At 38.8% G+C, this 14,959-nt stretch overlaps 1 protein-coding gene across 1 annotated transcript in view; it reads left to right on the top strand.

The window, feature by feature from the left end:
* The window catches only part of rept (RuvB-like helicase 2 rept), a 96,615-nt gene that overhangs the window by 19,583 nt on the left and 62,073 nt on the right, over positions 1–14,959 (top strand). Inside the window, exon 4 of the mRNA XM_067142972.2 lies at positions 8,877–9,027. Within this exon, the coding sequence (XP_066999073.2) occupies positions 8,877–9,027 (151 nt within the window). The remainder of the gene's footprint in view (positions 1–8,876; positions 9,028–14,959) is intronic.

Consider the following 14,959-nt stretch of genomic DNA (forward strand, 5'->3'; position numbering starts at 1 on the left):
GAGAAAAAAGAGTTGAGAAAAAACTATACCCTCTACTGGAATGGTAACAACAGAGAGATGAGAAATAAAGTAGGGTTGATATTGTCTAAAGCATTAGATGGTATTATCAACATCCATTACATCAATATGAGGATTATAAAGGCAAAAGTTCAACTTGGGAAAGAGAAGTTGACACTGGTGCAAGTGTATGACCTTCCGACAGGTTGCAGTCAAGATGAAAAGAACAAGTTTTTCGAAGACTTAAAGAGACCATCAGTGAAGAGAGGGCAATCATCGTCGGGAACCTCAGTGCGCTGCTCGGGACAGACAGAAATGGCTATGAAAAGGTGATGGGACCGCGTGGCTATGGGAGAAGGAATTCAAAGGAGAACGTCTCCTAGACTTCTGCATAAGAAACTGTTTGGTAGTAAAAAACAGTTGGTTCAACAAAAGAGTCAGTCACCTGTTACAGCTTGGATGGAAAGAGCAAGATGGTCATTGACTATGTCTTTGCAGATAAAGAAAGAAGTAGACTTGCGACTGATGTCAAGGTGATTCCAAATGAGAACCTTAATAGCGACCACTGGTTCTTAGTAGCAGATCTGAAAGAAACAACCAGGAAATTACCTAAGATTAAGGTGTGGGAACTACAACATATTGGAAAAAGGACCGACTATCAGGACCGTATAAGAGGACAACTGCCTACAGAGGAAGTGGAGAGTGGTGAGGTAAACAAGATTTAAAAACACCTTGATAAAGGAAGCAATAGAGGTTTGAGGGAAGACAAGTGCGAGAGTAAGGGAAAAAGGGATGCCCTGGTGGAATGAAAGCGTAAGATCCTCAATAAAGGAAAGGAACATAGCACAAAAGAGAACAAGATAGAGAGAAATCCAAGTCAGAACAGGTAAGAGATGAGGGGAAGATCAGAGACCTCGAGCAAGTTTATCGGGACAAGAAATTGAGAGTTAAAAGAGTAGTAGAAGAGAAGATAAAGTGCTGAGAGAAATTTACTCAAGAACTGAAGGAAGACAGCAGAAGCAATATGAAACTATTGTTCAGACTGATCAAAAATAAAAGGAATTCAGTTGAAACCATCAAAGCAATTGAGGATCCTAATGGAAACGTGGCCAGGAAAGAGGAGGACATCATAGAGGTTCTGAGGAATCATTTTGATCACCTATTGAACAGGACAGAAACAGATCAGAGAACAAAAGAACCAGTTGCTGAAACCTGTACAGAGGAACCACCCATTACATGGGCAGAAACAGAAGCTGCCCTTAAGAAGATGCGTCAAGGGAAATCCCCAGGAATCTATGAAGTAAGCACGGACATGATTAAAGCAGCAGGAGTCCAGGGTTTACAGTGGCTACACAGAGTGCTCAGTGCAGTTTGGAAAGATGGCAAGATACATACTGATTGGAGCAAGGGTGTCATTATCCCCCTGTTTAAGAAAGGAAATTGCTAAAAATGCTCCAACTACCGGGGAATAACACTCCTTTCTCATGGGCTTAAGATTCTTGAGGAATTCTTAGAAAGCAGATTGTGAGTCATCTTAGAGCCATAGTTTGAAGAGGAATAGTATGGCTTCAGGCCTAACAGGTCCACAACAGATCTAATCTTCACTGTCCATATTATGTTAATGGAAAATTATTGGGAAAAGGGCAAAGATCTGTTCGTGGTTTTCCTTGACATTGAGAAGGCATATGACAGCATTGTAAGAGAGAAGACATGGGATGCCTGAGAAAAAGGAATGTGCCAGAGGGACTGGTGAGGAAAGTATGAGAGCAGTTCTAGCTGTGTGCAATTGGGTGACTGACATTCATCTTGGTTAAAGACTGAAAGTGGAGTCCAGCAAGGCATCGTAAAGATGGACATTGCATATCAGGGAAGGACAGTGGAGGATGTCGGTGGCCATTATATGTTTATCAACATCATGCTAGGAAACCTTCCACTAGAAAGTGTGAAAAACTGTACATACCTCGGCAGTGTAATATCTTGAGATACACAGCCACAAAGGCCAGCAAGTACAAACACTCCTCTGGGATCCCAAAGTACCAATAAAATCAATGCTGATGATGTTCGATCAGTACTTCATACAAATCTCAACCTATGGTATTGAAAGGTGCACCCTCCCAAAGAAAGACTCGTCAAGGTTGCAGGCATCCGAGATGAAGTTCCTTAGGTCCACAATTTAAAAAAAAACTGAACTGGACAAGATAAGGAATGATGTGGTTAGGAAGGAAGCTGGGATTGTTACATCATTGTTAGATCGTGTCATCATGTTCAGACTGAGGTGGTTTAGGCATTTAAGGAGGATGGAGCCAACAAGGACAGCATATGTTAATTTGAAGAGACATGTAGCACAGAAATGGATGGTGGGAAGACCAAGAACCCACTCGATTGAATCGTAATGGACATTGCAGATCAAGAAAGGACACTGGAGGACGTCATTAACAACAGAACGTATCTCAATAAGACAGGATGGAAGAGGCTCACCAACAGTACCCGGGAAACTGGAACTGTAAAATGATGATGATGAATTTCCTTTTGTAGAACATGTACTGAAGTTTATTTTAGGTGTTGGCCATGCTTATTGCAAGTCTGATGCAGTGGCAGCTACTGTTGGATCTCTTATTTCCTGCCTTTCCTCTTTTAATAAAGTTTGAGCCATATCCGTCTTCCTTTCATGCTGCATTCTTTCACATTTCAGTTGTTGAATTTGTTGAGCAACATTTTTTTCATCTATATTTTCCTGCTATTGTATAGTTCTGTCACGATTTTTGCAAGTATCAGACATGGGTGATGGGAATCCAAGATTAAATTTTATGTTGAAGATTTGCCTGCAGAAAGGTTGTCATTGTTTTCCGGGCTTGTAGGCCATGGTCCAGGAGTGATTAATTGTCCCGACGTTTCACTGAAGACTGCGTTCGGCATTGTCAAGGATTCTGACTGACTTTGATAGCAGCGAAGCACTCAGTGGAATGAATTGGTGTTGTATTTACACCTCATTATATAGTGCAGGCTACGATATGCTGCTCGCCTATTGGTCCGCCATGTTGGGTGGGAGGGTCACTTATTGGCTCTTCTTCGGCCAATGGTTGAAGCATTGAGGAGCCCGATGTACATCGACCTGCCTTGGCGGAGACAGGCAACTGATCACCCGTTGCTTTTTCTGTTCTGCCTCGGCCATCGTGTCCTTCCGGATTTAAGGTTTTCGGGACTGGAAACTAGGCTTTGTTTACCCGTTCAGATTCCTCCTTACGGTTGAAGCTGTTCTTCGTTGGCCTATATATATATGTTCTGAGGTCTGCCAAAGACAAGCATCATTCTCTCTCCACAGCATGTGTCTACAAGAACCCGTGCAGCTGCGCCCAGGTGTACATAGGCACTACAAAACGAAACATCACCACACGATTGAAGGAGCACAACAGACATAGCCGGCTGGGACAAGCAGATACATCATCAGCCGCTGAACACTCTCTGCTAGCAGGCCATGACATACAATACAGCGACACCAAAGTACTGTCAACTACTGCGTTTTATCACGCCCGACTACAGAGGGAAGCCATTGACATTCTGAAGAACTCCAACAGTTTCAACCATGGAGGGGTGGGCGGATGAGATATTGGCTTATTCTCGGAGGATGGGTTTTTTCTGTGGGCGGAGCTTTTACGTATGGAAATTTATTGATGTTTTGGAACATGTTTTCTCTTATTTTTAATATCTTTTATAATTGTGGGATTTGATCATATAAAGGATTTTTGTAGTCTCTATAATGTCGTTTAAATTGTGGTTTCTGTTAAAAAACTGGTCTATGAAAATGCAGTTTTTGTATTCGTTCATCAATTTGCCTTTTGTTTATTCTCTTTAGGATAGTTAAAACTTGTTCTATGGTCGTTATTGTTATTGGCTTTACATCCCACTAACTACTTACGGTTTTCGGAGATTCTATGGTCATGTAGGCATGTCCAGTTTCTTTCATATATACGCTCATTGCCGAAAATTTATGTTACTTGTTTGTATTGTAGTGTTCTCGTTGAGAAACTTCATCCTGTTTGCCGTCTGTATGAAACAAAACATTGGGTACAGGTGAGTTTGTAAATCCCAGATCGTGAGTATTGATCTTTGTTGGAGTTGACACTATTGCAATTTAGGAACATATCTCAGCTCTATATAACATTCTGCTCTTTACCACAACATGTTTTGGTTGGTGTTTTGTGTTTTGAATGAAATTTTTAAGTCATGTTTCTTGAATGGGTTCGAAATTTGATATATGTTGGGATTGCTGTAAGTGAATGTGGCAAATTTAGACTTTTGTTTTTCCGGAATTAATTTTGAAATTTGTCTATTTGTAATTTTTCGTATTATTTGATTGACCATTTCTATGTTAAACCCATTGAACTTGCCTGTGTTCCTTATATATTGTAATTCTTTGTTGAGGTCTTTGGGTGTGAGGGGCATTTTAAATGTTCGATGTATTAAACTATAGTTGGTGCTCCCTTTTTTTAAAGTGTTGGATCCGGGCTATTTTGATCTTAGGTAGTAGGAACAGCGGCTGACAATGCTTAAAGTTTAGGTGAAACATGTTCCGCTTAAGACACAACAATAATTTAAAAATATGCATGTAAATCAATAAAAAACATAATGTATTGGAAAGGTGGACTCTCAAAAAAAAAACCATTCTTTTAGAAAACCCTTTCCATTTTGCTTCTCTTATTTGTTGAGTCCATTTCCCACTGCTACTTATATATATTCGTAAGTAGTCTAGTTTGTTAGTTATCTCCATTTTTTCTTCCTTTATCACCCATTGCTCATTTGCCGTTCTTTTTCCACCCTTCTTTTCAACACCTTCGTCTGACCAATGTTAATTTTCAGTGACCATTTTTCAGAGAATTCTATCGCCTCACTTATACTTTTTTTTTTCATACCTCCGGCCATTAGTTTCATCAAGAGAACATCATCTGCGAAAATCAAGCCTGGTATTTCTAGGTTTCATAATACTGGACAAGACCACTTCTCTCCACTATGAGAATGTAGTATATCATTTATAAATAACAAAAATAGAATCAGTGGTAACTTACACCCCCGTTTCAACCCCATATTTCACCCTCAGTCCACATGTTACCCCATCATCTACTCTAATACTGCCATATACCCTTTCATATACAGCCTCAGTTGCTCTTCTCATCTTGCTCAAAACCCCTAACTTCTCGAACAATCCCCCCCCTGCAGACTGTGTCGAAGGCCTTCTCAAAGTCAACTGCAGCAATATATAATTTACCTCCTTTCCTTTTTAAATATTTATCTATTACTGTTTTGACAATCATGATATTATCTGTTGTTCTTCTCCCCTTTCTGAATCCATTCTGGAATATCGTGAGAATCGTAAATTCCTCTGCCTACTTCATCAATCTATTTGCTAAGATTCCTGTGTATACTTTGTTGAGGGAATCTAGTAGTGTTATTCCTCTATAATTACTAGGATTGCCTCTATCCCCATGCTTTTTATAAATTGGACCTTCACTTCACTTTCCCTACTCTATATACATCGTCTATGTCCACCTCACTAAAATTTATCTTCATTTTGCTTTTTATCACTCCTAGCACTTTATATACTTTTTCAACCTTACTTCCGTTGTCTCCTTCTGGAACACCATAAAGAAAAAGGTTTTTCCTCCTGAGTTCTTGATTAGTCCTGTTTTCTGACTAAGTTCCTCCTACAAATCCCTGACTTTGTCTATAGTCGTTCTACTCCATCCGTGCTTTGCGCCACTTTCTCTTTTATCACAGTCAAGTCTTCTTTTACACATTGTTTTAGCTGTTTTATTTCCTTATTTATTTCCTTAGATTGCTCCCTGATTAAATCGCTTGTTTGCTCGTCCTGGCATGCTTATTGACCACTTCCTTTATCATTTTGAATTCTCCCCAGCCTATTACACCCACTACCCAGGCCCCGGATTTAATTCAACGCCACCAATTTCCAACAAAACTACTACCACTGCTGCTACCATCAAGGTTGCTAATACTCCAAGCAGCTGCTCACTTTTCTTCTCTCCTATCACACTTTTGGATTTCACTCCTCCATTAGGGATGGGACATTCGATTCATTTTACTGAATCGATTCATTTGATTCCGTTCACGTTACTGAATCGATATAGTGATCCCATTCACGGCACATTAGTCAGCGCTCCTACTGCATCTGTGTAGTATGTGCTGGTAAGACAGCAGCAACAGCATTCAGTGCTCGCAACTGCCATCTGGTGTTCATACTATGAACTCGTTTCTTAGAAAAAATGCTAGTCACTCTAATACATTGAAGGTTTCCGGCGACGCAGGGTGGGAAAGGTTAGGATTAGGAAGGTAGCAGCCATGGCCTGAATTAAGGTACAGTCCCAGCATTTCCTGGTGTGAAAATGGGGAAACTACGGAAAACCATCTTAACGGCTGCCGGCGGTGGGATTCGAACCCACCATCCCCCGAATACAAATGCATAGCTTTGCGATACTAACCGCACAACAACTCGCTTAGTCGTTTTTGAAAATATGTATTTTTCTATCAGCCGAGGATTTTTTAAAATCGTCATATTTTGTATAGGCTACCTGAGATGTACAGTAGCCCGCTGGTTTTCTGATTCAACATACTGTTGGTTAAGTTATTGCGTCTGTCCACATGTGATTGAAGTCTTGTGCAATGATGTGACATATGAAGTGAGAGAATACTGAGCCGTTCTTCCCAATATAAAATAGGTACTTTTAAGTGGTCATGAGCATGACTCATAGTCAGAGGGCAGGCTCGAGTAAGTTTAATTGTCAAATGTCAACTAAGTTATAATACTAAGATTCATTAAACTAATAAATACTACAACCTAATAGCCTACCTACTTACTAGCTACTTCAGAATTATGTTTTGACTACCTTTTTAACACTGCAAATAAATCCATGGCGTCTCCAAAGACCGTAAAAGTAGTTAGTGAGACGTAAAGCAAATAGCATTATTATTATATAAATAAATCCATCTATTATTTAAACCTCCCTGTGTATGTCTCGCTGTAGCGGAAGCTCGGATCTCCATTAGTGTCCAGTGAGCCAATAAGGAGCCGTGTGGATCTTGTGTCTCACTGATCCGCGACTGCGTACAATTGTTTCGGTGTGCCATGGCTCACTGTATGTCTCGCTGCAGCGGAAGCTCGGCTCTCCGCCAGTGTCCAGTGAACCGATAAGGAGCCTGTGTATCTTATGTCTCATTGAGCCGCGCTCGTTCACGATTCTTTCGATTTGCCATGATTCACTGTCTCGCTGCAGCAGAAGCTCGGCTCCCCGTCATTGTCCAGTGAGTGCGCCACTCAGCATTGTCCGCTAGGAGTAAGCTGAATCGTCTGCCGTGAGCTCGCCGTTCCTGTGAATCGATTCACTCGGACACTTGAATGAATCGATACACTGCTTCAAATCATGCATTCAGTAGCCAACACTTTCCTCCATTCCATCTTCCTATAGCTGCCCTATACTGATCTAGTGAATTACCCATATTCAGCACTCTCACTCAGCACATCTGCTCACTCCACTGTCGTGATCACGACTGGATATTAGCTCTTTGTATCTGGTTTGATCAGCGAGGTGTATAGTATTTGATCATCATCATCATCATCATCATCATTTCCCTTTATCCAGCTGTAGCCGGGTAGGGGCAAATATGGTTCCTCTCCACTTTCTTCGGTCTTTCCACCACTCCTCCTCCAACACTGTGTCCCAGTCCAGGTTTCTTTCTATAATGCTGCGTTGGATGGTATCCTTCCATCTCAATCGTGGTCGTCCACGGCCTCTCCTTCCTTGGATTTGCATTTCCATCACCTTTTCTGGCATTCTTTCGTCGCTCATTCGCTTTATGTGCCCAAACCATCTTAGTCGGCTCTTCTCTATTCTATCATTCATTTTTTCCACTCCAATTTCTTCCTGGATTTTCTCATTCCTTATTTTGTCTCTTCTACTCTTCTGTATCATACTCCTCAAGAATTCATTTCGGCTGCCTGTATTCGACTCTCATCCTTCTTTGTCATTGTCCAAGTTTCTGCTCCGTAAGTTGTTATGGGTACGTAATACATCTTGTACATAGTATCCTTTGCTTTCATTGGCACATCTTTGTCCCATAACATATTTCTTACACTATGATAGAGACAACTTCCAGCTTGAATCCTTTTACTAATCTCAGCATCCAGTCGAGCATTCTCCATTAATTCACTCCCCAGGTATTTAAACGTTTCCACTACTTCCAGGGGCTTGTCTGCAAGTCTAATCTGACCTTTCCCTTCTTTCTCCCCTCTAGTCATAACAAGAGTTTTACTCTTTTCTACACTTATTTTTAATCCACATTCTTCAATCTTCCCATTCACCACATTCAACTGTTCTTGAACCTTCCTGTCGTCTTCTCCCCAAATCACAATATCATCTGCAAATAACATCATGTTCATTTCTCTTCCTCCATATGCTGCTTTTGCTGTTCTCATGATGTCATCCATTACTATTGTAAACAGGATTGGTGACATTCGGAGAGTATTTTTGTACTAATGCCTCACCATTTCTTTGCATGAAAATTTACAGAGGAAATAGATTTTATCATGCATTGAGATTTTAGGATTTTTTAAGTAAACACTTTGAATTTTTAATATACTGGATACCGGTACTGATTTTATTTAAAAAATATTAAGGATTAAATTTATACTGTATACGGCATTGTGAATTGGCAAAAAGGAATTTGTTTCTTGAATCATGAAGAGGATGGTTCTCTTTTGTTTGTAACTTACAAGTTAATGTTCACAGCTATTGTTGAAGTCATTTCTTGTTATGTTCTTATTTGACATTTATCTCTTTTCTCTGCAAATAAATACTGTTATTTGTATTTAGGTAAAACAGCAATAGCAATGGGAATAGCTCAGGCTCTTGGTCCAGATACCCCCTTCACCAGTATGGCTGGTTCTGAGATATACAGTTTAGAAATGAGCAAAACAGAAGCTCTGACTCAAGCCATCCGGAAATCTATTGGAGTACGCATAAAGTAAGTAAGATTTTACATTTGTGAATGAGATCAGTCACATCTTTGGATGAGAGCCAGAGTTTAACAGCATTCATTATTAGCTCATGGTTACTTGGGCATGGCAAATTTGTCGCACTCTTAAATCCTTTTTCTCTCTCTTGCCCTCTTGCTGTAGTAGACATTAATTACTCACTGTTAAAGTCTAGATTTTGATTAAAAGTCTTTCTTCTCTTTCTAAGTAATCTGAGACAATGCATTAGGCAATTAAATGCATCCTGCAATAACTATGTTAGATATATGGGATTTTTATAAGTCATCAAATGAATTTTTCCACATTTTCCATATTTAAGTAATTTGTTATCACCCTCGTGTTAAGATTCTGAGCATCCCCCTTCACAGCTTACATGGAAATGTTTTGTTTTCTAACTGCTTACTCTGCATTATGTTAGCCTCGGGGGGAAAATGTCACAGACTGCAGTTTTGTGTACATGTACCCCCTTGTGAGCTGTAGAACGTTTTACTGTGCCGTGCAATTGAAATGCCAAAATTGAAATAGTCAGCTGCTAGCCATTAACCCTTACCCCTCGAATTAAAGTTCTCTGTGTTGTCTCTGCTACTCGTATTTTAAATGTGAATTTTTATCTTCTATGACCTGTATTCAACTTTCACGATTTTGGAGATATCATTTGCTTTTAAATGATGTATTTAGGCTATGCACGTTTCAAGCAAGCTATACCGGAGCAAATAAAAGCAATATGTGCAATTAAAGACGAATTATTATTATTATTATTATTATTATTATTATTATTATTAACGTTATCGCATACCGAATGGTTTCGTTAATAATTTCACTGAACAAATTATCGGTAAAAAGCAACTGGTTTCATACCTCACGGTATTTTGTAGGCTAAACAGCGATTTCTTGAAATCGGGATCAGTTGATTTATGATTGTGCCAATCGTCAGCATCAGGCACATGTTGGGTTACGGTACACAAGCCGAACATCGCCAGTTCACTTTTAGGGTACAAGGAAGGTGAAGAGGTGCGAAAATACTGTGGTTTTGTGTGTTACACGACATATACAACTTTGAACAGTAAACTATATATGACTAGAAGAGCACATGGTGACCATGTTTGTTTACTATCGCTCGACCTTTCGTGTGCGTGAGTGGACAGCTGACGGCGACACTGCCCTCTAAATAATAGATTATTGACCGACAGTCAAATAATATCAGGATTCTACAAAGTTCCACGCTGAACCAAAAGATGGCAGTACAGTATAACATTGTTTATTTCGTCGGCTAATAAACGGCATTAATTAAAAGAAATAAGTTTCATAATGATAGATCCGTATTGAACTGTGATTACAATAGAGTAAAATAATATATTATTGGTCCACCTTTTCAATACAAAATGAAAATTACATAGGGACTAGTTTCGACCTAGTAATAGGTCATCATCAGCCTGAAGTAAATTAAAGCGTAAATATCGAAGAAAACATAAACAATGTAAACACAAGTACAGTCTTTTTAAAGGTACATACCATGTGGGAAGTTGAGTAGAGATATATTAAAAATAATAACTCTTCCAAATGACGAAGCACTGAGCGGAAGTTATGTAAAGTTCGGTGCGCCGTATATTATAAAAGACCACTGTGCACTAAATGATGTAATCTTCTTCGAATATACAACAGCTAAGAAGAAGCCAGCATTCAACCTACTATTCTTCTTTATTACATCATTTAGTGCACAGTGGTCTTTTATAATATACGGCGCACCGAACTTTACATAACTTCCGCTCAGTGCTTCGTCATTTGGAAGAGTTATTATTTTTAATATATCTCTACTCAACTTCCCACATGGTATGTACCTTTAAAAAGACTGTACTTGTGTTTACATTGTTTATGTTTTCTTCGATATTTACGCTTTAATTTACTTCAGGCTGATGATGACCTATTACTAGGTCGAAACTAGTCCCTATGTAATTTTCATTTTGTATTGAAAAGGTGGACCAATAATATATTATTTTACTCTATTGTAATAAACGGCAGACGAGCGGTGGGCGATACAATGCCATGTCGGGTCTCGCCCGATATGGGACCAGAACGGGAATATCGTAATGTCGGGCCTCACCCGACAGATGAGTGGTAAGGGTTAAAGTCAGTATTTGCCAGAATTCATTGAACAACTGATAGAACTATATCATTCTCTTAAGCATGTGAGATTAAAATCACTGCAGATAAATGGTTCAGGTGGGAGTAGTGATTATTGTTTTAAGAGGAAGCACAATTGGGCAACCATCACCGTACAATATATCATGTTTGAGAAACACTGGTAAGCTCTTAAAAACATGAACGAAAGAAAAGTGTCTCAATTACTGACAAACTGCTTCTACATCAAGTAGCAAGTTGTCTTCTTTTTATAAAGAATTATGAGAAGAGTTTATTAGCGCAGGTATTCCACTTGGATAACTAAGCAGTTCTAAATGATTTGTTTGAATGCCACGCTGGTCATTCTGTTCCAGGAAAATCAACTTTGTGTAAAAACTACTTAATTAAATGTTATGAAAATACATGAAATCAAATACATAAGTGTATGGGTGGAAAAAAATTAGGTATCAATTAATGAGCATGCTGATTCAAAGGGGCATTATGTACGTAGGCAAGTCAATAAGTATCTGCAATTTTGCTGTAATTGTCTTTAGGTTGGCTCTATGGAGTTGCGTACTCACCAGCCGCTAGATGGCACCGTTGTGTACATTGTGGTAGGTTTCAGCGTTATCAGATCAGTACAGCTTGTGCTGTTGTGACGTAAAGATGGCCGCGCCACTCTCTGTTTGCACCAAGGAAGAACAGCATTCCGTAATCCACTTTTTGTGGTCTGAGGGTGTACCAGGAGTGCAAATTCTTATAGCAGTGTTTGTGACAGCATGTAAAATTGTGATTTCTAAAATTTATTACTGCTGTAGGATAAAACTTGGCCAACTTTTATTCCCAGCTTGTGAAGGGTTAGGGGATTTGTTTAGAAGAGTTATAGGGAGGTACATTCAGAGAAACTGGGTGGACCAGGGAGTGGTGATGACAGTATAGGAAGTACAGTAGAACCCTGCTTAACCGAACTTCACTTAACCGAAATGCTCTGGCAAAATTGTATTTTAATATATTTTTTTTGTCCTCTCGTTCTTAGCCATCGATATTAGTAATTCTCTTGCTATATGTGCTGAGAGCTACTAGGCAAACCCTATTTTTATATTATTACTTACGCCAGAATGCACGTGTAGCATAAAACAAAACAGTTTCTTACCCTCTAGTTCGTTCCATGATACATTTTTTCTTGAACAAGCAGAAATTATTATTACTGTATTATTCGTCATTAACATTATGCAGACGACTTTGACCTTGACAATAGCAGTTCTGAGAATTGAGTTACAGCAGATGATGGATTTAATGCATTGGATATTATTATTATATATAAAACTTGGCCAACTTTTATTCCCAGCTTGTAAAGGGTTAGGGGATTTGTTTAGAAGAGTTATAGGGAGGTACATTCAGAGAATTTGATTCGATTGATTTAGAATTTTTATTAAAATACAGTACCACATGCTTTAATTACAGTACTGTACTGAAATTACTGTATACAGTATTCAGTTTAGTAGTAACAAAAAAAAGTTTAAAGTTTTGTTGAACAAAGGAATGAATCTACACCAGCTGATGTATTGTTGATTAAACAGTGGCACGACATAGCTGCACCAAGAAATTACTGATTTTATATGAGAGACATTATGTAAACATTTTAATGTTAATGTACAGTATGCACCTTTGCTGAACAGAATTTATACTTTTTTATTTCGACATTTAACTTCCGAAAATATTTACCATGTGTCATCCGAAAAAAAACGGGGTTTTACTGTATGAATTCGAGTGAGGATGACATAAAATTGTTAGTGTTAAAATGTAGAAATATTATAAAGAAAGAAATAGAATTAAGTAATTTGATAGATATATATTTACCAGATATTGTAAGAGGAATTGAATCATGACCTAGGAATTATATTATGGATGCAGAAATTCTCATGGAACTGTAGTGTTTATCATACAGGCGGGTTAGAAACTATATGAGGGGAGTATTTACACTGGTGAAAGAAGAATTTGTAAGCTACGAAATTCTAGGTGTAAGACATATCTCTAAAGATAATAGGCAACTTGATGTTTTTGGGGTGTACAGACCTGGTAAGGCTGGCGCTGATGGTGATGCATAATTATTTGATAAGATAATCAGCTATATGGGGAATGACACAGGAAGGAACATTATTGTAATGGATGATTATTTGATAAAATAATCAGCTATATGGGGAATGGCACAGAAAGGAACGTTATTGTAGCGGGTGATCTGAACCTGCCAAATGTTAACTGGGAAGGAAATGCAGACAACAGAAAGCATGACCAACAAATGGTGAATAAGTTATCATGGATAGGACAGCTGAATCAGAAAGTGATGAAACCATCTAGAAGGAAAAATATTCTAGACATGGTGCTGTTAAAACGAGATGAGCTCTATAGGGAAACTGAAGTGATAGATGGTAAAATGATCATGAAGCTGCCTTTGTTAGAGTTAAAAATAAATGTGTTAGAAAGAAATGTTGTAAAAGAAGGACTATTAGGCAGTACCATATGGCTGATCAGAGGGGGATGGGGAAATATTTAAAACGCAATTATGATCAATGGAAAACGGTAAGTAAAAATGTAAACAGCCTATGAGATGGGTTTAAAGCAACTGTTGAGAAGTGTAAAAGCAGATATGTACCTTTAAATGTAGTGAGGAATAGTAATGACCCATTATATTATAACAGGGAAATATAGAAATTAAGAAGGAAGTACAGATTAGAAAGAAATAGAGTTAGGAATGTTTGCAGAAGTAAGGAGAGATTGAAATAACTCACTAGGAAAGTTAGCAGAAAATCAGCCAAGGATAACATGCTGGTAAACATAATTGGGGGTCACATGAATTTTAGGGACAATCGAAGGACATGTATAGATACTTTAAGGCAGAAACAGGTTCCAGGAATGACATTCCTGGGATCATTAATGAACAGTGGGAGTGTGTATGCGAGGATTTACAGAAGGCAGAAGTATTTAGTCAGCAATATGTAAAGGTAGTTGGATATATATATATGTATATATTTTTTTGCTAGGGGCTTTACGTCGCACCAACACAGATAGGTCTTATGGCGACGATGGGATAGGAAAGGCCTAGGAGTTGGAAGGAAGCGTCCGTGGCCTTAATTAAGGTACAGCCCCAGCATTTGCCTGGTGTGAAAATGGAAAACCACGGAAAACCATCTTCAGGGCTGCCGATAGTGGGATTCGAACCTACTATCTCCCGGATGCAAGCTCAGAGCCGCGCGCCTCTACGCGCATGGCCAACTCGCCCGGTAGTTGGATATAAAGATAATGTCATGATAGAGGAGGCAACTGATAATCACAAAATACTGAAATTTGCCTATGATAATAAAGAAATTTGTAAAAAGATACAAAAGTTGAAAGCTAGAAAGGCAACTGGGGTTGATAAGATTTCGGGGGATATATTAAACGCTATGGGTTGGGATATATAGTACCATATCTGAACTACTTATTTGATTATTGTTTGCATGAAGGAGCTATATAAAATGAATGGAGAGTTGCAATAGCAGCCCCTGTGCGGAAGGGAAAGGAACACATAAAGCAAAAAATTACAGGCCAGTCAGTTTGACATATGTTGTTTGTAAGCTATGGGAAAGCATTCTTTCTGATTATATAAGACACGGTTGCAAAATTACTAACTGGTTTGATAGAAGGCAGTTTGGGTTTAGGAAAGGTGATTCCAGTGAAGCACAACGTGTAGGATTCCATCAAGATATAGCAGATATTTTAGTTTCAGGAGGTCAAATAGACTTTATCGCTATAGACCTATCCAAG

The sequence above is a fragment of the Anabrus simplex genome, chromosome 1, assembly GCF_040414725.1.
Source record: "Anabrus simplex isolate iqAnaSimp1 chromosome 1, ASM4041472v1, whole genome shotgun sequence".
NCBI classification, from domain to species: domain Eukaryota; kingdom Metazoa; phylum Arthropoda; class Insecta; order Orthoptera; family Tettigoniidae; genus Anabrus; species Anabrus simplex.